General features: G+C 48.0%; 1 protein-coding gene across 3 annotated transcripts in view; it reads right to left on the reverse strand.

The window, feature by feature from the left end:
* The window catches only part of KIAA1549 (KIAA1549 ortholog), a 127,051-nt gene extending 108,785 nt beyond the window's left edge, over positions 1–18,266 (reverse strand). For all 3 annotated transcript variants that reach the window (XM_081533114.1, XM_081533116.1, XM_081533115.1), the window contains exon 1: positions 18,031–18,266. In XM_081533114.1, coding sequence (XP_081389240.1) covers positions 18,031–18,193 — 163 coding nt within the window. In that variant the 5' untranslated portion in view covers positions 18,194–18,266. The remainder of the gene's footprint in view (positions 1–18,030) is intronic.
* Positions 18,267–22,476: the final 4,210 nt, after the last annotated feature.

The following is a 22,476-nucleotide window of genomic DNA, read 5'->3' on the forward strand; positions in this document are numbered from 1 at the left end:
CACACAGCACAATCACATATCCGTTCAATCTTTCACTCACAGCATCACTCCTCTCTTCAATCATCCATTTAATTAGTCAACAAACATTCACTGAGGGCCAGCCACACTGCTAGGTGATGAGGACATGAATTGGAAAAGGAACCATTTTTCTACCCCCAAGAAGCTTCCAACCTAATTAAAAACAAATACTGCACAGAGTGGTCAGTGCTATCATGGGGTGTACGTAGACCATCTAAACCTTTCCGGGATTTCTGGAAGGCTTCCTGCAGGAGGTGATATCTAGGCTGAGATTTCGAGGATGGAGGAAAATCAAGGAAATGAGGAAGACAAAGAGCATTCCAGGAGAAGGAACAGCATAGAGACAGCATGTGCAAAGGCGCTGAGACATAAAGAACTCAACACAGGTCCCCTTATGGGGAAGGAACATGCGGCCTGAAGGGTGTCATGGAGGACAGGAGATGAAACAGGAAAAGCGAAGGAAGGCTGTTCCACTGGTAAAGGCAGACCGAGAAAAATGAAGACTGAACAAAGCAGGAACGCTGCCACGTGCGGCATCACACTGCCCTTCTGATCCAATGAACTCAGTGAACATGCTGACTAGGAACAGAGCCAAGAGGCCCAAGAACGAAAAGAAAAGCAGAAACCCAAAGTCAACTAACGAATCACAGCCAACTACGTTGTTAACGCATGTAACTGTGGACCCTTTTCACACTCCATGTCACTTGCTGTCCCCTCCTTATCTCTGCTGTCCTCTCTACTCTCCTCCTCATCCACCCTCTACTATTCAGCCTTCCTGCCCCACGCATTTTCTCTCCAAGCACCCAGGCACTGTGCCAAGGGCATGTACTCCCCAGTCTGTCTAACTAATCATGTATGTTCATGTATCTATATATGTGTATTTCTGTATGTGCTACTATTAACCTATGTACCTGTACACAGGATGCTTTTTTATGTACTCACGTGTCTGTGTACGTAGTATCTGTGAAGATGTCTGTTAATACATATTTCTGTCTTCCCTCACCTTTTGAGTGTCTTCCTCTGGATGTACATACATGCATATTTATCTGTGAGTACATGTATGTATGTAAACAGGTGAAAAGATGTGCTGAGCATGAGTGGGGATGTGATGCACACACAGGCCACAGGAGTGGAAACTGCCACTGCAGTTTCAGCCCACCTGGCACCCACTCCTTCCACCATGATCAAGGTGCCTCTGTCACTAAAGATGCCCATTTCCTCAGGGCCAAGGGATGGGCACCTAACTAACCCAAGCCCCAGGCTCTCCCCTCAGAACTGGAATCCTGAACAGAAAAATAATAAAGGCTGAAATTCACCCAATTGGCTGTGCCCTAAAGAGCAGTCTCCGTCTCCTACAGCCTGAATCCCCAAGGTACAGGCCCCGGGGCATCTTGTCAGGGCCACAGAAGTAGAAATTGACACACAGAAGAATATTTACACACCTTCCCAGCTGCAAAGTTCTATGATTCAGGAACTATTTAACACCCTGTCATATAATACCCATGACAACAGTTTTGTCTGGGATTACTTTTAAAACCTGTATTTCTCCCTCCCAGGTTCAGTTTCTTGCTGCCTCACTGTCCCACCAGCTACGCTTCCTCTCCCAGGTCCGGAGACGCCCCGCTTCTGCCTAGTCACCCCTAACTAACGTGGACGGCAGACACTCTGCCTCACTCAGCAATAATTCGATATGACCCAAACAACGTGGCAGAGCTCAGAAACTGTTCCTGTTCAGGCAGACACACAAGTTACACTATTTAAAGAAATACAGACTTGTTTTTTCACTGTGGCCAAAAGTTCTAATTCATATTTCTTCTTCCTTTTGGCTGCACTGCAGGACATGTAGGACCTTAGTTTCCCAATCAGGGATCAAACCTGCAACCCCCTGCATTGGAAATACAGAGTCTCAACCACTGGACCACCAGGGAAGTCCCTCTAATCCATTATTTTTTAACCAAACAACCTTAAGTAGTATTATAAAAACCTGGTGTAGATTCATTTATTCCCTCTTGGCAATGAGCCAGCTATCAAAACTAAGACTACCAGAAATCATGACCATAAACAACTACAAAAAGTACCAATGATAAAAAAAAAATTTAATAAAAAATTAATAAATAAATAAGCACTATTGATGGTAAGTCCTCATTCATTTACTAGTGCTGGGCCCTGTGGAATATAGATGACTAACTCTAACAGGGATCCCACCGTGGGAAACAGGGAGTGAGGGTGTGTGGCCCAGAGGCCCAAACTGCACAGGGCAAAGGGTCTTTGTATTCATTTCCCATAAAAAGCCTGCAGTTAGAACCCAGATTTTATAAATGAGAAATCATTGTAATCATTGTTATGACCATTTTTAACCCTGACGTTGGTTATCAATTATTTCAGCATGAAATGTGTCTTGAATGCTTGCTTACAAAATAAGACTTAAACTTATGTTAAATTAGAAACTTTTTCTTGATCAGAGGATCCATTAACAAATCTCTGTATAAAATTATGTAAGTGTTATTGTCAAAGAATTATAACTTTGTAAATTCCAAAGAGCTAAACTGCAGGGTCAAAGGGTATGTGATGATCACCGGGCACCTAGGTGGGAACTGTGTTTCTGAGCTTGACGTGACCCGTCTTTAAACACTCCAGGACTAACAATTTTCAAAAAACATCATGGCTGTGTTGTACTGGGTCAGTGCTCAGGACTAGAGGGCGAAGACGGAAAAGACTGCCAGTTCTCTGACATGGATAAGATCTGATCTGGTCAGAAGCTCCAAAAGTTAATCCAGGATACAGTGAATCAAAGCAGGAATTAGAGTGATGTCCCAACCTCAATTGTCAAAGGCTGATGGGACTACCAGGTCCAGGAGAAGCAGAGTTGACCCCTGGAACTCCGTGGCATGGGAAAGAGTACAGACGATGTGCCTTACAGCTTCCTGCTCTGCTGTGATCCACAGACACTACACTTAAAAACCACTTTTTGCACAAAGTTCAACCTGCCCCTGCCCCATCACACTGAAGTGATAACCATCCTACCATCAAAAAGAAAAAAAGAGGCAATCCCACAATAAGTTTCTCCACAGCATCATCTCCACACCCCTCACCTGCACCCACCCACACCTGTACCCATCACTCCCTCCAGTCCATCTGTCTCAGTGGAAGCAGCACCATTCTTCCTGTCCAAGAGTGCCCCAGAGTTCAAATCCCTCCTCTCCCAGTTATTAGATGCATGACCTAAGGTGAGGTACTTCATCTTCTTGTGTATCAGTTTCCTCATCTGTAAAATGGAGTTAATATTTGTAGCTGATAGAGTTGTTGCCAGGACAAAATAATACTATTAATCCATGTCAAGTGGCTAGAAGAATGGCTGGCACATGGTAAGTGCACATTAAATGTGAGTTAGCTATTATAATAGGGCGGCCCAGGATAAGATGGTTGAATAGCATCACTGATGCAATGGACATGAACTTGGGCAAACTCCAGGAGATAGTGAGGGACAGGGAGGCCTGGCGTGCTGCATGGGGGTCACAAAGAGTCAGATACAACTTAGCAACTGAATGACGAACAAGTTATTATAACTGCTATTGCTTTTATAATTTACTTATTTGTCTTCTGAGAACTTGCCCTGGTGATTTTACCTTTTCCTCCTTTATCCTCAAACAATTTGTGCTTGTGGTAGATCATCTTGATGATCACCATCAATTCATAAGCATATGCTATTCCATCCACCAATGGTTAGCACCTATTCCCTCCTGCCTCTTGAATCTGGGCTGGCCTTGTGACTTGCTCTGACCAAGAGAATGCAGCAGGGGAACTTTCAAGCCCCAGATCTTAAGTGAACTGGCAGCTTCTGCTTTATCCCTATTGAAAGCCAAATATGATGTTCTACCATCCTGAGACCACTACATTTTGAGGAAGCCCGCGACAGCCACATGGGAAGAGAGTAGGAGGGTATGTGGAGAGCATGAAGATACTAGACAGGTAAGGGAAAGCCTCTCAGACTTTCCAGCCAAGTTCCAGTACCAACCACAAGCCAAGTCACGGACCACAGTCCAGGCTGCATGTAGCAGAACAATCGCCCATCTGAGCCCTGTCCAAATTCCTGACCCACAGAATCACTAGAAATAAAATACCATTATTGTCTTAAACCACTCAATGTTGGGGTGATCTGTTATGCAACAAGAGATAACTGAAACAATGCTCCCCTTCAGCACTAAAAGAATATTCCATCATCCATCCCATCTTAAAACAAAATATCCCACAGTTCTTCAACCCTACATTTACCACCAGTTACTGACTTCTTTGTATTACCACTGCAGTCTTCTATTATAGCGCTTAGCACACTGCTGGATAGTTATTTATGTATAGGACTCTCTCTCCTACTGGATGGAGTTCCTTTGGGCCATGACTGACTGTCATGTTTATCTTACTATCCTCACGTCTAGCACATTCAGCAAGTGGTAGTGAATGCTCCAAAAAAATGTTAGCTGAGGGAATTCCCCTGGCAGTCCAATGGTTAGGACTCCACCCTCTCACTTAGGAGTGTCTGGGTTCATTCCCTGGTTGAGGAACTAAAATTCCATCAGCTGTGTGGCATGGCAAAAAAAAAAAAAAAAAAAAGTTAGCTGAATAATGTATGCATGTATAAATAAAGGGAACCTCCATACATGTGGTTTACTCCAGACATGCACTGGAAAACCCAAGATGAAGATGGAAACAAACATAGGAACCAAGAAAGCAAAATTTCTAGAACCAGACAAAAGAGAAAAAAAACCAAAAAGAAAAACCAAAAACCAAACAGAAAAAGGTGCAGGAAATAGGTAAAGGGTAAAATCAGCATGGTGGAGTCAAAAGCACAGAATGAAAGCCACTGAAGTTTGAGGGTTGTTTCTGCAGCACAACTAGTTTGTCCTGACTGACGGAATACATTTTCTACAAGTATATGTTGTTTTGTTCTCATGGGGAGCTGAACCCTAAATTGGAAGAAGGAGAAGAGGAACTTGAAAGATGTCAATGGTCAAAGTCAATATAAACTGATTAAAAAATAGGTAAAACAGTTTCAAGCCTAAGATTTCTGGAAATTATTTAGAAGGTTAAACTTTAAAGCCAGATCCAGTTCTTTAAAGAACTCAAGGTATGAATACACTGTGTTTTATTAAGAACTAAAAAGGCTCAAGGGGCATATAAAACAATGAAAGTAGGACAGCTTGATGCATAGGTTGGGTTTCAAACAATGTATTAATTTTAAGGCATCGACTTCCTCCCACCAAAATTTCAAAGTTAATGAGAAATTGATTTTAAACCAGTGGCATACACCAATTTATTAACAAAGAGGATGTATAACAACCCACACACTCTGCTGTGAGAAACAAGCCACAGAAAAATAGTATAGTCAAAAACAAAGTAGAAATATTATCAAAACCACAAGGATATGATCCAGGACACAATACGAAAGGAAATGCAGTAAAATAATGTCACTTGGTATTAAGAAAACAATTATTCTCTGTGTTGGAGGATATGGAATATGGGTTCATAATATGAACTTTAACTTTCTGAAACTTTTTAAAATTTTTAATATGCTAAAGTAAAAAAAAAAAAATGGCACCTTCACATAATATCCTAACTTTCAAAAGCCTGCCTCCTTCATTTCTCTTAACCACTATCTGGTGAGCACCTTCCCGTATGTGCTGAGCCCTGGGCTGGCCTTCAGAGCCAGGACATCTGACACAGGCAGGGGGCTGGTGAGGGGCCACAGCTGGCTGTGACCAAAGCTCTGGGTCCATAGAGCTCACTCGATCAAGCAAGCAAAGCCTGTGAACGGGTATTTCAATGGCAGAGATCATGGAGTCATTTTCTAACCAGACCCAGAGCAAAAGAAACCCCCAGGGTGAGGAGGACTGCTACTAGTTGTATGAACTTGAGCAAGTTTGTGAACATCTCTATCCTTTATTTCCCTTATCTGTAAAATGGGGATAATAACAGTGCCTACCTCGTAGAGTTCTGATATACATTAAACAAGATACACTGTGCCTAACACAGTGCTTGGCACACAGCTAGTGCTCTATAATTGTTGGGTATTACTCCCAGGTTAGCCTTGAGCTTTCTACAAGGGAAACCTGAGAAAGGAACACAAAGGGGGCCTGAGGGGACTTTCCTGGTGGTCCAGTGGTTAAGACTTCCCCTTCCAATGCAGAGGGTGAGGGTTCGATCCCTGGTCAGGAAGCTAAGATCCCACATGCCTCGTGGCCAAAAGACCAAAACAAAATAAAAGCAATATTATAACAGATCCAATAAAGACTTTAAAAATGGTTCATACCAAAAAAAAAAAAAGTCTTTAAGAAACAAAAGAAAAAAACCAAAGGCCTGAGTGCCTACTAACAAACAAGGAAGTACAACTTTAATGGAGATGTTTCTTTACCTACAATTTTGGCAAAGATAATAAAGATTGGGAATAGCCTGTATTATAGAAAGGTGGAGTAAAACTGGCACTCAATTCACTGCTAGGGAGAATGCTGATTGCTTCAACCTTTTGAGAGACGAATTTGGTAATATATATTAAAATTTAATACATGAATACTGTCTAGTCCAGCAGTTCTATTTCTGGGAATTTATCCTAAGGAAATAATTAGAAAAGTGTATAAAGATAGACGTACAAAGATGCTCATAGCAGTGTTTTTTAATCACACCAAAGCTGAAAGCGATGTAATTATCCATCAACAGAGAACCGATTAAATAAAGTATAGAACATCCACAGCATCAGGTAAAATCATGATGTGGACCTGTGTATTTCCTGACAAGAAGGTTCTATGAGCAAGTGTGAAGTGATAAGAAGCAAGTCAGCAAACAACACGTAGAAGACAGTACCATTCCTTCATGTGTATGTGCTTAACACATGCTAAAAAAACAAACTCTGAAAGGAGAGACACCAGAGTGGCATAGTGGTTACCTCTGAGTGGAGGGATCCGGGATGGTTTTCACTTTCTTTCATCTTTTTGTACCATCAGAATGCATTTAATGTGCCATAAATCTGACGTGTTAAGCCTCATCACATCACTCCTCTAATTCTCACCTTACCTGGGGGTGATGACGAGTCCTGTGACACCTACGATGCTCCGCCCAACACTCACTTTCTCCCACACCTGAACCCCTGCCCCCCACTCCCTACCTCCACCCTCTCTGTTTTGAGAACATTAACTTTCCTCCCATCCCTCCCCGAACACTGGCACACTCCTATCTTTACACTGATTGCTTCATCCACAGGAAACACTGTCCCCCAAAGACCTAGTTGGCTGGCCCCTGCTGTTGCTGCTGCTGCTAAGTCGCTTCAGTCGTGTCCGACTCTGTGCGACCCCATAGACGGCAGCCCACCAGGCTCCGCCATCCCTGGGATTCTCCAGGCAAGAATACTGGAGTGGGTTGCCATTTCCTTCTCCAGTGCATGAAAGGGAAAAGTGAAAGTGAAGTCACTCAGTCGTGTCCGACTCTTAGCGACCCCATGGACTGCGGCCTACCAGGCTCCTCCGTCCATGGGATTTTCCAGCCAAGAGTACTGGAGTGGGGTGCCATTGCCTTCTCCGGGCTGGGCCCCTGGTCTCCTTCAAATCTTAAGAGTAAATGCAACTGGCACAGGTTGAACCATGTCCCCCGTCCCCAGGTTGGAGCCCTAACACCGAGTACCTCAAGATGTGACCTTATTTGGAAACAGGGTCACTGAAGATGTAAGAAGCTAAGATGAAGTCATACTGGAATAGGGTGGGCCCTCGATCCAATGGCTATCCTTACAAAATGGGGAAATTTGAACACAGATACACACACAGGGAGAGCCCCACATGAAGACTCGATGTGGCCACAAGCCAAGCCCCGCCACAATCCAGGAGAGAGGACAGGACAGATCCTCCCCACCCCGTGCCTTCAGAGGAGCGTGGCCCTGCAGACAGGGGACTTCTAGGGTCCAGCATGGGGCTGCAATCAATTTCTGCTGTTTAAGCTGCCATTTTTGCAGCCCTTCATTATGGCGGCCCCAGCAATGAACACTCTCACAGGCTCAATGAGACCTCCCTCGCCACTGGACTCCCACTTCTTCCATCCCTCGCTCCCAAGCCCTCTACCTGCTCCCTTTCTTCATGGCATTTACCAACAGGTAACACGCCATGAAATCACCTTTGTTCATGGAGGCATCCCCAGGGCCCAGTACAGGGTCTGCACAGAGTAGGCACTCAAGAAGGATCTGCTACACAGAGAAACAACACAGGACAAAACAGATCAAGGCTGGCCTGGCCGAGCTTACTCTCCAGCGGAGGGAGACAGAAGAAGCACACACGTAGAAGGTGGTGACAAGCGCCGTGGAGACCACCAAGGCAGGAAGAGGCGCAAGGAATTCAGGAAGGGCTGCTGTTTCTTTAAAACAGAGTCAGGGAAAGAGTCTCTGATGACGTGAGACCTGAGCAGAGACCTGAAGGAAGGGGCGCCGTAAACCATGGAGATCACAGCTGAGATAAGAATGTTCCAGGCACAGAGAACAGTAAGTACAGATTAGTTCAATAAACACATACCATTTGTATAATCAGAATAGAAAAAAAAAAAAATAAGGCTATTGTAAGTCTGAAAATGCATCCAAATATTTAAAAGCCCAATGCCAAGGGCAAGGAAGAAGAATCTGCTTTTATAAATTCTTAAGACTCTATTCTGGCCCAGGCTGAAAATTTCAACCCCTTCCCAGCCCTGTCCCCAGCCTATCCTCCAACAAAACGGGGGTAGTGAGATGAGTTGAGAGGTGAAAAGTGAGGTGAAAGTGGAAGGTGACAGGTGAGGTGAGGTGAAATGAGGTGAGAGGTGAAAGGTGAAGTGAGAGATAAAGTATAAGGTGAAGGTGCGTGCTTAGTCACTTCATTCGTGTCCGACTCTTTGCGACCCTATGTACCGTAGCCCACACGGTTCCTCTGTCCATGGGATTCTCCAAGCAAGAATACTGGAGTGGGTTGCCATGCCCTCCTCCAGGGGATCTTCCCAACCCAGGGATGGAACCCGTGACTCCTACATCTCCTGCATTGGCAGGCAGGTTCTTTACCACTAGCGCCACGTAGGAATGTGAGGTAAGGTGAATCAATCCTGAGGTTGAGAGGCCTGGAGATCCCTGATGGTGTCTTAGGGCCAACAGCAGGGAATGTGACTGCTCTCCTAGCCACCAGCCACCGACCTGTCCCCATCAGGTCTGGCCTCTGCTGGTCACCTGTGTCAGCCAGCACGTTCCCACAACCAGCACCTGTCCTGTGCTCCGGCCCTGCCCTCAGGCCACCGTGGATCCCAGCTCTGACGTATGTTCACTCCTGCTACCCGACCAGCTAGTTCCCATTCAGCCTCACTTCGGGTTTTTTTTTGAATTGCAATTTAAAAAAAACTCCACATATCATACAATTTACCATAGCGTTTGGTACATTCACATGGTTGTACAACCCATCTCCAGAATGCTTTTCATCCTGCAAAAGTGAAACTCTGCACCCACTGAACACAACTCCCCCTGCCCTCCTTCCCTCCACCACTGGCCAGCTCCACTCTACTTTCTGTCTCCGTGATTCTGGCAACTCTAGATACAAGTGGAATCGCACAGTATTTTGTCCTTTTTGTGACTGTCTTATTTCACGTAGCATTAATGTCAAGGTCCATCCATGTTGCAACCTGAGTCAGAACTTCCCTTTTTTTGTAAGAAGGAATACTAAGTCCCTTGTATGGACAGACAGCATTTTGTTTATGTCTATTGATGGACATCTGAGTTGCTTCCACCTTCGCCTCGTTTTTGACACTTGCTGGCTTCAGCTACCTCCAGGAGCTCCTGTAATCCTTGGGGTTCGAGATCAGTGCAGGGCAACCTAGGATGGAGCGAAAGTTCCCCAAACACGCCTAGGCTGAGGGGAAACATGGAGCAGGGGTGGTTCTGAGCTACACAACCTGACAGACACCAGCCCAGTTCTGAACCTGCTGCTGCTCCTTCCCTGCTTCCCAACCAACTTAAAACCTGAATTTTTACCAGTTAAAGACTCCCTACTGAGAGGTGAAACCAAGTCTGGGAAATGTACCCATCCTCAAGGACACACTGCTGAGGCCAGAGCTTCTCAAACCTGCGTGTGCTAAGTCCCTCTCGTGTCCAACTCTCTGCAACCCCTATGGACCACAGCCCACCAGGCTCCTCTGTCCATGGGATTCTCCAGGCAAGAATACTGGAGTGGGTTGCAGTGCCCTCCTCCAGGGGATCTTCCCAACCCAGGGATCGAACCTGAGACTCTTATGTCTCCTGCACTGGCAGGCGGGTTCTTTACCACTAGCACCACTTGGACTTAATCGGTATACTCCGTAGATCCAAGCAGACCTGGGCAAGGGCCTTCCTCACACACTCCCAGGGAGCTTTGGGGGCCGCTCCATGCCCGGTAACCTGCAGGAGCGAAGCCCTAGCAACCCCCCCACCATTCACTCCTGTCTCCTGGGCTCCCCGTTTGCTGTATGTGTGTGACGCATCCCCCTTCGGAGGCTCTCCGGCCGTGTTCACACGGCCCTTCAGGCTGTGTGGCTCCAAAGTGAATCCCGACACCACGGTGAGGAAGGGCTTCCTCCGCAGGCCTCGATGCAAGAGCAAAGAAAGGAGCTGGAGGGCTTCCCCAGGGCTCCACAGGGCCGCCAACACCTGCTCGGCACCAAGAGCGGGAGCCCCCGGCCGGCCCCGACCCCCTGGCAGGACGGGCCACCCACCGCCCAGGGGAGCTGACACCGTGCATGTCCGGCCTCCGGGCCACCAGGAAAGGCAAGCGGACGGTGCCCGCCTCGCCCACGGCCGAGACGGCCTCCCAACTGCAGCCCACACCATCTGAGGCCTGACAATTCGTCCACCCATCTCCTCTCGGCTCCCTCCACCAACCAGCGTTATTTCCTCACACTCGCCCTCCCCCTCACACCCGCCTTCTTCTCAGCAGAGGGCCTCGGCCACCATCTCCAGGAACGGTCACCGGCTCCTCAGCCCACCCGCTCCCCCACCACCTAGCTCCAGCTCTCCTCCGCTCTCCCCTGCGTTCTCTCCCCCACAAAGCCCTGGAGCCTTCGCTCCCACCCTCATCGCCCCTTCCAGCACCATCCATCTCCTCTTCCAGCCCACCCCCTCCTCACTGGCACTCGAGGGCCCCTAACTGCCCCCTCTTCGCCTTCCAAGAACTTGCTGCCCACTTCACGCCCGGAAGAGACACAGGACCCCCCAAAGCAGGACTCGGCCTGCCGCCACCCCCTCGGCCCCCGTCACCCCCCCACCTCCTCCCGCTGCCCTCCCCCCACACCCCACCACCCCCACCCCCCAGCCAGGCAGTCACCGTCAAGCACATCCTGAGGTTGAAACCATGGAGGAGCTGAGGAGGGCGACCCTCAGGCGTCAGAGCCTGTCACTTTCCCTCTCTCCTTGGCCCTTTCCAGCACAAGCGTTCTGGAGACCCTGCACCCACCGTGTCCACGTTCTAGTGAGCGCCCACCTCCTACACCCCTGCTCCCACCCCTGTCACAAGCCTCGTCCTGAGCGCCCAGGCTGTGGACTTGGACTTGAAGGAGCATGAAACCATGGGAGTCCCCCCAGGTGTTTCAGCGAGAAAGTGATGATGTGACGTGAGCAGACTGGTTTCCACAAGGACCTCCAGCTGAAGCGGGGAGATGAACTGGCTGGAGCCAGAGCAGTAACGGGGGAAAAGAGGACAGGAGCATGGACAGGGGCAGTGGTGATGGAGAGAGGGGTGGACAGAATAAAGGGCCGCTTCCTCCCCCACCACGGCGGTCGCGGCCCTTCATTCACTGAGGATTCAGTGCCCAGCTCCCGGTCCTCTCACCTCACTCCTGGAGAATCTGGCACCCACAGAGGATTCACCCAGAGCCTGCATTCATGGTCCACTCCAACAACCGATTCCTGCAGCCACATCCCACACCCTTAACCGAGACCAACACCAGCGCCAATTCACTTCTGAAACCGCCATCCCTCCAGCCCATCTCCCACCTTGCTGCTATCTGGGATCTCCCCAGACCCCCTTTCTCAGCCCTTCTCCCCTCCTCCTCCCCTTCCTTCCTCATCCAGCCCAGACTCTGCACCGCACCACCCGACCATGTCTTCACAAATGCCCCCACTACCCTTGGCTCTTGACCACGTCTGCCCAAGATTCCCAACCCTGGCTCAAGCCAACCGCCCACCTCCCCTGGCCCCACACAGCCTGTCAGATGCTACAGGACAAACGCCTTCACATGTGCCCTGGCAACACCACAGCTATCTCTCGTCTCCTCAGGCTTCACTCCCAACCTCCCACCAGTCCCCTCTCCCATTATTATTTCTCTCCTATGCCAGCTATGTTAAACCTGCCTGCCCAAAGGAACTTCTTCACTTTGGAGAATTATCCTTCAGTTACTTCTATGTGCTCAGTCGTGTCCGACTCTTTGCGAGCCTGTGGACTGTAGCCTACCAGCTCCTCCATCCATGTAATTTTCCAGGCAAGAGTACTGGAGTGGGTTGACATTTCCTTCTCCAGGGATCTTCCTGACCCAGGGATTGAACCCAGGTCTCCCGCATTGCAGGCAGATGCTTTACCGTCTGAGCCACTGGGGATTCTATGTGCTTCTACTCGTTCTTAAATTTTCAACCACTGCTTTACTGATTCTTCCATGATGCCTATGAACATAACCAAGTCTATATACGTCTTCAAAATCTCCATCAACCCCATGAAGTCAATAAGTGGCAAATATGGTCACCTCCCGCCCTCCTTGCATCTGTAAGGGCTCCCGTTTTTCTCAAGATCCTCTGAGTCCACAGCCTGTGCTCTCAGTAGGAGGTTTATGAGGTGGGGTGGGAGTAGGACCTAGGATGCAGGGGCTCATGAGAAAATGAACACGGTGAGTGTCCTGGGGGTAGGGATGCAGGAGGAAAGAGCTTTCTTTTTTTTAAGAAGAATTGAATGCAATGGCCTTCGGTAGGTCACTGGGCTAGAACATCTACAGGACACTGAGACGGTGACACTCACAGACGTTTGGTAGAAGCAGGACAGTTGCTATAACACATGCATCCCAAGGCATCCAACCTGTGGACCTGAAACATAAGAGCTAAAGGGTACTCAGAGATCATCTCAGTGACCCCTTCTTACACTGATGAGATAACCCAGCACAGGGAACCTGTCCACAGTCACACAGCAAGCCATCGGCCGAGAAGAGCACACTCAGGTTTGCGAACTCACAGTTCAGTGTGCTTTTCAACAAATCAGGCTGCCTAAGCACATGAAAGAGAAACCATGTCACTGCAAGCCCGCAGATGAAAGGTGGGTGGTCACAACTTGGAAACAAATTAGATCAGTGAGAACAGCATCTTTCTAGCTGGGAAAATCAACCTAGTGTAATTATAATTACAGTAATTAGCTGCCTCTAGCACCCAGGGCACTGAGAGAAAAACCTGTGGCTCCCAGGTCCCCCGTGACTTTTCACAACCCCTGGCTAGGTTCTGTTTTCAGGATTAAATGAGGCATTTCCTGACAAAGACTGCAGCAGCTGTTCCCAAGGGGTTGGGGAGGTGAGGATTTAAAATGACATCCTCCATGCCCTTTGATTCTCAACCCAGAGACAACCAAGCAAACAAGATAGAATCCCAAACAGTTTCAACGTCATGGTTTTAAATCAATTGTTCTAACAGTGAAAAGACAATTGCAAGATATTAAGTGGAATATCCCCCAAATGCCATCAACTTTCAACTTGGAGTTTATGGCATCTGGATCAGCAGTTCCAAAGGTCAAAGTGCCTAAAAATAAGCTGTGAACTTGGTAAAAAGGAAGATTCCCAGTTACTAACACCAAAGATTCTAATGTAGGTGAAGGGAGAGCCGCAGAAATCTAAGTTCTTAAAAAGCACCCCCAAGTGCCCAAGGGATGGTGATGATGCAGGGTGTCTAGGGATCACACCTTTGGAACATTTATCTAAGTCTTCGTTTATAGGCTACTACACCACTGAAGAAGTATAGCAAATATTCAACTGAAAACGCTCACAATAAAACAGTGCATTAAGATAAAAAGTTAACATGCCATTAAGCGTACATGCAATGAAAAAACAAAACGGCAAATTTTGCTAATCAAAATAATCAAATTTCAAGACTACATATAAAATTTAAAGGAAAATCCATTAGGAGGGGGAGAATACAAAAAAAAGGAGGGAAAAAAATAGTTGCTATCTTTAAAAAAAAAAATCTACATATATGTGTGTATACATATATCTTGGGCTTCCCAAGTGGCTTAGTGATAAAGAACCAGCCTGCCGATATCAGAGATGAGGGTTGGATTCCTGGGTCAGGAAGATCGCCTAGAAATGGCAATCCACTCCAGTATTCTTGCCTGGGAAATTCCAAGGACAGAGGAGCCTGGCGGGCTAGAGTCCACAGGGTCACAAAAGAGTCAGACACGACTTAGTGACTAAACTATAAGTATATATCACGGATAAATAAGCAAAAACAGAAAACCCACAGACTACAAATACAAAATGAGCAAAAAATATTCAACTCAAACGTAATAAAAAATTAAAGCAATGTGTTACAAATTTAACAAGAGTTTTGAAAGTAATACTCAATGCTGGCGGTGATGAAGTGAAACGGTAAACTGCATAGACCGCTTGGGGAAATTTCAGCGTTACAGTTTTAAGTAAGAAGCTGATTCCTTTAACAACCACCTACTGAGACACGTATTAGGCACCCAGCACACCAGACAAAATAGGCAAAGATCCAGACTGGTGGATTTAGATCTAAATTACAGTCTAACTTCTCTTCTGGAAATGTATTCTAAGGGGGGAAAAGAGCTCACACACAAAGAAATATAGACAAAGCCTTACCTACATACCTATTCATCATAGCATTATTTATAACAGGGGGAAAAAAAAGCTGGAAATAATAAAAGGATAATTGAGTAAATTATTAGGATGGAAATTGTGTTTTCAAACAATAACAATATTTCATGAATAGGGAAATGTTTCAGTTAAATGGTGAGTGAAAAAAGTAAATACATAAATTCAATTTATTTTTAACATTAACAAAGGAAAGACAAAATTATTTACAGAGTTAGCCATAGATGTGGGATTACGGATACCTGTTATCTGTACTTTCCAATAATTTCCAAAGTTTCAAATTCATAACAACTATTATCTTTAGAAAGACTTACCCCTGGATAAAATGAAGAACTGGGGTACAATCTTATCTTTTTACATCGTGGATGTAGGATTCCTAAAGCACTCCATTCAAAAACAAGTCCAAAGCATTACAACTTGTTTCCACAACAGCGAACCGTCAAGACCAAACTTATAAATGTTTAAACAAACAAACAGACAAAAAATAAAGGCACATTCAAAATGCTGAATGAAACAGAAATAGACAAGAAATCAATAAGACACAGAAATTTACATAAAGACTGAAATATGGGGATAACTGGAGGGCGGACTCCATTTAACAAAGTTACCAAGGAAAGACAAACCTGTGGAAGGAGGAGAGGGTCTATAGGCAGCCACAGAAGGAACAAGTGCCTAACCTAGGAGACCCAAGCCAGGAGAAAGACACCACACTTTCTAATGCCACTCACGCTTCAGAAAGAGAGCCAGTACAGCAGGGTTTGGCATAGCCTCCTCCAGCCCCACTCCAATGGGGAAAATACAACACTCAGGACAAGGAGCCCTAGGGTCCTAGCGGCACAGAGACAAGACGTGGGCCAAACAACTAAAACACAGCATCTCCTCGGGGTCACATGCCACTCACCATGCCCAGGTGCCCCACATTAGGAAGCCACCCTCGGCCACTCTCACTCTCTCAGCCTTCCAGAGGACCAGTGCCACCTTTTCAGAGATCTTCCCTGGGAAGCTGTTTCCCTCGCTGCCTTTCCTGCCCAGGGAGAGCCCACGCTGGGGTCTGCTCTTGCTTGTGCGCTGCTTTGGGTCCCAGCTGGGTCCCTGAGGACAAGCACCATGTCCTCCCCTTCTTCAGTTCCCTCCTATGATGCAGCCTAGAAGCAGCTGTGCAAACCAGAGGGGCCCAGCGAAAGGATGAAGTCTCTGCTTCCGTGATGTCGGCTCTAGAGCGGAAATAAAACGACTTTCAAGTCTCCACGTTCAATGTTTGCATTGGAGGTTATGGGGGACAGAAAAAGACTAGAGAAGAGAAAATTATGGAAGGACAGTACAAACAGCTCCATTAACTTTAAATTTATCAAGAGAATTACCTGTATCACCCACAACATCTACAGCACATCCAGATGGCCATATTCACATGAGGAAGCTGTACAGAGGTTACTGTACATGGAGTCTAGAGTCAAACTAACCCAAACTCCTGCAGCTTTAGTGTTCTCATCTGTAAAATGGGGATAACAATGCCTAACTCACAGCATATCAGATCATGGATGTAAAATGTAGCGCCTGGCACACAGGACGCACTCAGTAAATGGAAACAATCAGTTTGCCATGTCCCATAGCAGATGAATCCATTAGTATCAGATGGACTTTACTGCTTGACTAAAGCCAAGAGCCCGCTTCATGATTACCTCTTCTCACGAAAAGCCCAGGGTCTCCATTTCTTTGGACACACAGGAGCAAGACTGAGAGCTGAGGCACTGGGTCAGGCAAAGCTGTCTCTTTCAAATGCCCAAAAGAGACCCATTTTGTCCCCCTGGTTCTGCTGTGGCTCCCTGAGTAGGGTTCCACCCAGCTATGGGAAAGCTATGAGGTGGTCTCAGGTGTGCCTAAATTCACAGGTTAAGCATCATAAGGCAAATGGAAAACAGAGGACTCTGCACCAACCAGCCTGTGACCTTGAGCAAGTCAGTTATGTGTCAATTTCCTCTTCAGTAAAAGGAGCAGTTCCAGTCTGTGATCCCTCAAGTCCCTTCCTGTGCTTTTGTGTCCCATCCTCTATGTGGCACTGGTTATAATTCCGACAGTGAGGTCCAGGGACACCTTCAAACGTGTTCCATTTCCTTCCAGAGCCACTTGGCGGTCCTCTGGCACTGCTCCCACCAGAAGGGAGGGTTTGGAGTTGTTTCCACAGCTTTCTGGTTTTGTTCAGTGTGCAGCCCGCTCTGCACATTGCTCACTCCACCTTTCCTGCCCCCAAAGTGATCGTGTGTGTCTGTGTGTGCACGCGCACGAGCGCGCGCTGGGGCAATCACCAGCTTGCATCATGTCAGCTCAGAGATGGTTTGCAGACCATCCTGCGTGTATGCTCAGGGTGGACAAATAAACATTTCAGAGGAGCAATATGAATTAAATCATTTCCTCAACAACAAAACCTGCCCACATGCTTCTTCATAAATCATGCCTCTTAATTCCACGCTAACAGTCAGTAAACTGCTTCTATTAAAAAAAAAACCCTTACCTCTTTCATGCCCTGACACTTAAGAATCACAATATTTTCACACTCTATTGTACTAATGCCTTTGCAGAAGTAACAGCAATAGCTATTTCCCTGGAAAGATCCATGGCCAGGGCGCTTTCCAAGAGATATTCTTTGAATGTTCTTTGTGTCCTGGTGCACTGGGGGACACGGCCAGCTGCCTGCATCTGGGGGACGCAGGGCCACCCAGAGTAATGCAACACTGTTTTAAAGCACACACACCGAATGTACCCTTTCGCCCCAACCATCGAGTATTTCCCCAAATTTGCTGTAACCACATTCATACAGTCATGCTCAAATACAATTCCAGTGCCTGCGTTTTGCAGGGAAAAATAAAGACACATTCTGAGATGAAGCCGCCAGACCCGCCTCGGGCTCTGTGGGTAGCAGAAGCTTTGCAGACCTTTGGCAAAATTGGCCAGAATCTGCTTGCTTTTTCGTATTATTTTTTCCGTGCCTTTATCTGCTGGGCCCAACGAGAAGGGAAAAGCATCTCCAGAAAGGAGGGCGAGCGAGCGGTGGAGAATAAAAGAGGGTGGGCGGGGAACGCCGGATTTTGAAAAGAGCAGCGATAAAGGAAAGGCAGGGTCGCGCCGGAGGGTCTCAGCGGTGCTTACCTGGGGCGCACAAGGTCGGCCGGGCCAGCAGCAGCAGCCAGAGGCCGGGGAGCAGCAGCCCCGAGCGGCGGCGGCGGCGGCGGCGGCGGGCGCGGCGGGCGGAAGGCCCGCGGCCGCTCGGCCCCGGGACCAGCGCGACCCCGGCGCGGGTCTTCCCCTCCATGGCCGCGCCTCGGCGTCGGCGCCGCGCCCCCGGCAGTCCCGGCCGGCGCCCCGGCCCGGCCTCGCGGCTCTCCGCTCTCAGGCCCGGGAGGGGCGACCGCTGCGGCGGCGGCGGCTGGGACGGGGCGCCGCGCACCGGCGCGGAGAGAGGCCGGCGAGGCGGGGGCGGGCCGGGGGCCGGAACCGCGGACGGACGGGGGCTGCCAGCCGCACGCCGGCCTCGCCGCTCCGCCCCCTTCGGAGCCTCCGAGGCGCTGCCCGGCAACGCGCGGGCCCGGGCGCGGGGAGGCGAGCACCACCTCCCGGCCGGCCGGGAACCTGCCTGAGGGGCGGCCAAGCGGCGGGCGTGGGCGCGCGGGGGCTGCGCGGCGCAAGGCCCGGGCCCGGCCCGCCCCCGGGATCCGCCTCCCGGGAGGGGGCGCGCGGGACGCGGGAGGCCTGGGACCAGCCGGCGGCCAGCGCCGCCGCGACCCGCACCGAACGCCGGGTTCCGCCGCCCTGGTGGCCCGGCGTCCAGCCCCCCGGGGGCGCCCGGAGGGAGGGGGGCCGGCGAGGAGGGGTCAGAGCCGGAAAACCTGGCCCGCGCGAGCGCGGCGGGCCTCTGGCTCCTCCTCTGGCTCGAGTCGGTGCCGGGCAGCAGGTGTGAGTGGGGCTCCTGCGTTGGCAGGACAGCCTTCGTGGCTGCAACGAGGACAAAGCGAAGGAGAAATCGGCGGCCCCTTTCCACGAGTCCGACGTGCAGCAGAGGAAAGCGCGCGCCCAGCCCTACCCATCCTGTCTCCCGCCTGCAGATCTTGCCTCCCCACCAGAGCACTGGGAAACGAACAGACAGGATGCTCTCGTCCCGGGAAACCCGCAACTCGCGCACGTAGTAGGCCTACAGGAGGCGCCTACAGAGTCGAACTGAAACAGAACCCCGAAAAATTGATGCTTTTGAACTGTGGTGTTGGAGAAGACTCTTGAGTCCCTTGAACTGCAAGGAGATCCAACCAATCCAACCTAAAGGAGATCAGTCCTGGGTGTTCATTGGAAGGACTGATGTTGAAGCTGCAACTCAAATACTTTGGCCATCTGATGCGAAGAGCTGACTCATTTGAAAAGCCCCTGATGCTGGGAAAGATTGAAGGCCGGAGGAGAAGGGGACGACAGAGGATGAGATGGTTGGTGGCATCACCGACTCAATGGACATAAGTTAGGGTAAACTCCGGGAGCTGGTGATGGACAGGGAGGCCTGACGTGCTACAGTCGATGGGGTCGCAAAGAGTCGGACATGACTGAGCGACTGAACTGAACTGACTGGGGAGAGAAGCACGCACACCCAGGCCGTCTTAGGGAAAGCCGTGGTCTTGGGAGGGGAAGGGAATGTCAGAGGATTGCTTGGACTGGGTGCAAGGATCAGGAAAGCGAGGATATGAGTTAACATTTGTCTGGTGCCTGCTGTGTTCAGAGTGTCTAACTCCGAGGACGCCCTGCAGACTAAAGGTCTTAGAACGCGGAATTGACAGTTTCAGATCTTGGCGTCCTACTGGAATGCTTGCACCAGTCACATTATGAAAGGTGTGAGTTGGGGACACTGTCATATTACCCCGGGAAACTCCAGTGGACTGTGGAGAATGTGAATCCCCCGTCAAGAATGCAAGTTGCTCTCCAGTCCGCTTTCCCCGCTAGGCCCAGCCTTGCAGCTCTAGCCCAACTAGGCCTCCTGTCTGGTGGTGAGAGTATTGGAGAATCAGTAATAGCCCTTGCTCAGAATAAGGCTGAGGCACCTACCTGTATGTACCTACCTGCTAGTTTCAAGGAAGATATTTGAGTGCTTCGGCAGCACATATACTAAAAATTGGGAGGAAGATAATTGAGAGTAAAGGTTAAAGATAACTTTTGTTGATATTCCTGTTTGGTTTTGTACTTTTTAATCCCTCCTGATCATAAACAGTCCTTGTTCTTAGCACTTGATCACCTCCCTTCATAGATAAGGAGCTTTGCATACCTTGCTTCCAGCTCATAATCTTCAGGTTAGTACCCAGGTGGACACACTGCCTGTCATTGCACGTCTGGTCCTTGGATACCAGCCCTAGATCTTCATTTTCTGATTTCACCTCATTTGACCACAGACCCCTGCCTTGGGTGATTCTTAAATTGTCTTGTCCTGTTAATGTTATCTTTTATGAATTTATGCTTTGTGTCTCCAGCCATATTAATAGGAAGTTCAAAGAGGATGTCATCCTGCTTAGCACTGCCCATAGCACCGATCAACCCTTGTTATCCATTTGTTGATTTGAATCAGAAAATCCACCTGCCCAGTGAAGAAGTTCAACCTTTCAGATCTGGCCCTAGCCTCCAGGAGGCTTCCACCTACCCTAGAAGCCAGGATGTGAGAGAAAGGAGATGCCCTCACAAATTGCAAGTCAATTCGAGAAAAATGAAATATTTGCCCAGCCATTAAGAAGAGATCAACATCAATTGGAAGTAGAAATTGGAGCTTCAATAGGAATTAGACAAGGTCACCAACTCTCTAAGGAAAATGAGATTCCTAGTGTCCCATAGTTTCCCAGCTCTAGAGGCATAAAACTCAATGTTCGGGGACTTCCCTGATGATTCAGGGGTTAAAAATCCACCTTCCAGAACTTCCCTGGTGGTCCAGTGGTTGAGAATCCGCCTGCCAATGCTGAGGACACGGGTTCGATCCCTGGTCAGGGAAGATCCCACATGCCAAGGAGCAACTAAGCCCATTTGCCACGACTACCAAACCCGAGCTCTAGAGCTTGTGAGCTGCAACTACTGAAGCCCTCAAGCCCTAGAGCCCATGCTATGCAACAAGAGAAGCCACGGCCCTGAGAAGCCCTTGCACCACAAGTAGAGAAAACCGGAGCAGCAAGGAAGACTCAGTGCAGCCAAAAATTTTAAAAATTAAAAAAAAAGAGCCCACCTTCAGTGCAGGGGATATGGGTTCAATCCCTGGTTGGAGAATAAGACATCAAGTGTAATGGCTCAGCTAATCCTGCAAGACACAACTAGAGAGCCCGCGTGTCAAAACTAAGACCCAACATGGAAACTACCTAAGCACTCATCAACAGGTGAATGGTAAAGTATCACACACACACACACACACACACACACACAGAGGACTATTATTTAGCCATGAAAAAGAGGGAAATCCTGTTATTTGCAACAACATGGGTAGATCTTACAGGCATTATGCTAAGTGAAAAAGAGAAAGACAATTACTGTATGATCTCCTTTATTTGTGGAATCTAAAAACATGGAGCTCATAGAAACAGAGAAGAGTGGTGGTTACCAAGGACTGAGGGAAATGGGGAGATGTTGGTCAGAGAGTACAGACTTCCAGTTAAAAGATGAGTGGTTCCAGGGATCTAATGTTCGGCAAAGTGATTGTAATCAATAATAGTTAAAGTTGTGAGCACAGAGCTTTAATAGTCTTAACATAACAATAAAATAGTAATTATGTGAGGTGAAAGTTGTTTTAACCTTATTGTAGTAAACATTTCACTATATATCCGAGTATCAAATTATCACTTTGTGCACCTTCAACTTACACCTTGTCATATGTCAATTACACCTCAATAAAGCTGGAGGGGGTAAGAACCATTGAGCTAGAAGTTTGAGGCCAACTTTCTACTAAAAGTGATAAGACAGAAACTCAGTAGAGAAGCTGGGATAGACTAAGGACTCAAACATCTGGCTAAAAGGTCTAGACTTAACTTTGTAAGCAACCGGGGTATCATTAATGATTTTTTTGAGACAGTATTACAACTAAACACAAGAAGGATTACTCAATTAACAATATATAAGATGATCTGGAGAGAGAAAAGACTGCAAGTGAAGAGACTGATGAGGACAAGATCTTAACAGTGCGTGACTGGAGTATAAAGGATCATAGGTTTTTCACCATCAAATAGACCTTTTAAAAAAATTAATTAGATCCATTTGTGCCAGAGTGTGGGGAAACAGGCACTCTCAGATTCTCGTGGTGGAGGTGTAAATTGGTATATCCATTTTGGAGGATGATTTAGCCTTATCTATCAAAATTTAAAATCAGTTCACCATCTGGTACAGAAAATTCCGTATATATATATACATATATGAAGTGAAGTGAAGTCGCTCAGTCGTGTCTGACTCTTTGCAACCCCATGGACTATAGACTACTAGGCTCCTCTGTCCATGAAATTTTCCAGGCAAGAGTATTAGAGTGGGCTGCCATTTCCTTCTCCGGGGGATCTTCCTGACTCAGGGATAGAACCCGGGTCTGCCGCATTGCAGGCAGAC

Source organism: Giraffa tippelskirchi, chromosome 10 (genome assembly GCF_054371585.1).
Source record: "Giraffa tippelskirchi isolate mGirTip1 chromosome 10, T2T-mGirTip1v1.2.pri, whole genome shotgun sequence".
In the NCBI taxonomy this organism is placed as follows: domain Eukaryota; kingdom Metazoa; phylum Chordata; class Mammalia; order Artiodactyla; family Giraffidae; genus Giraffa; species Giraffa tippelskirchi.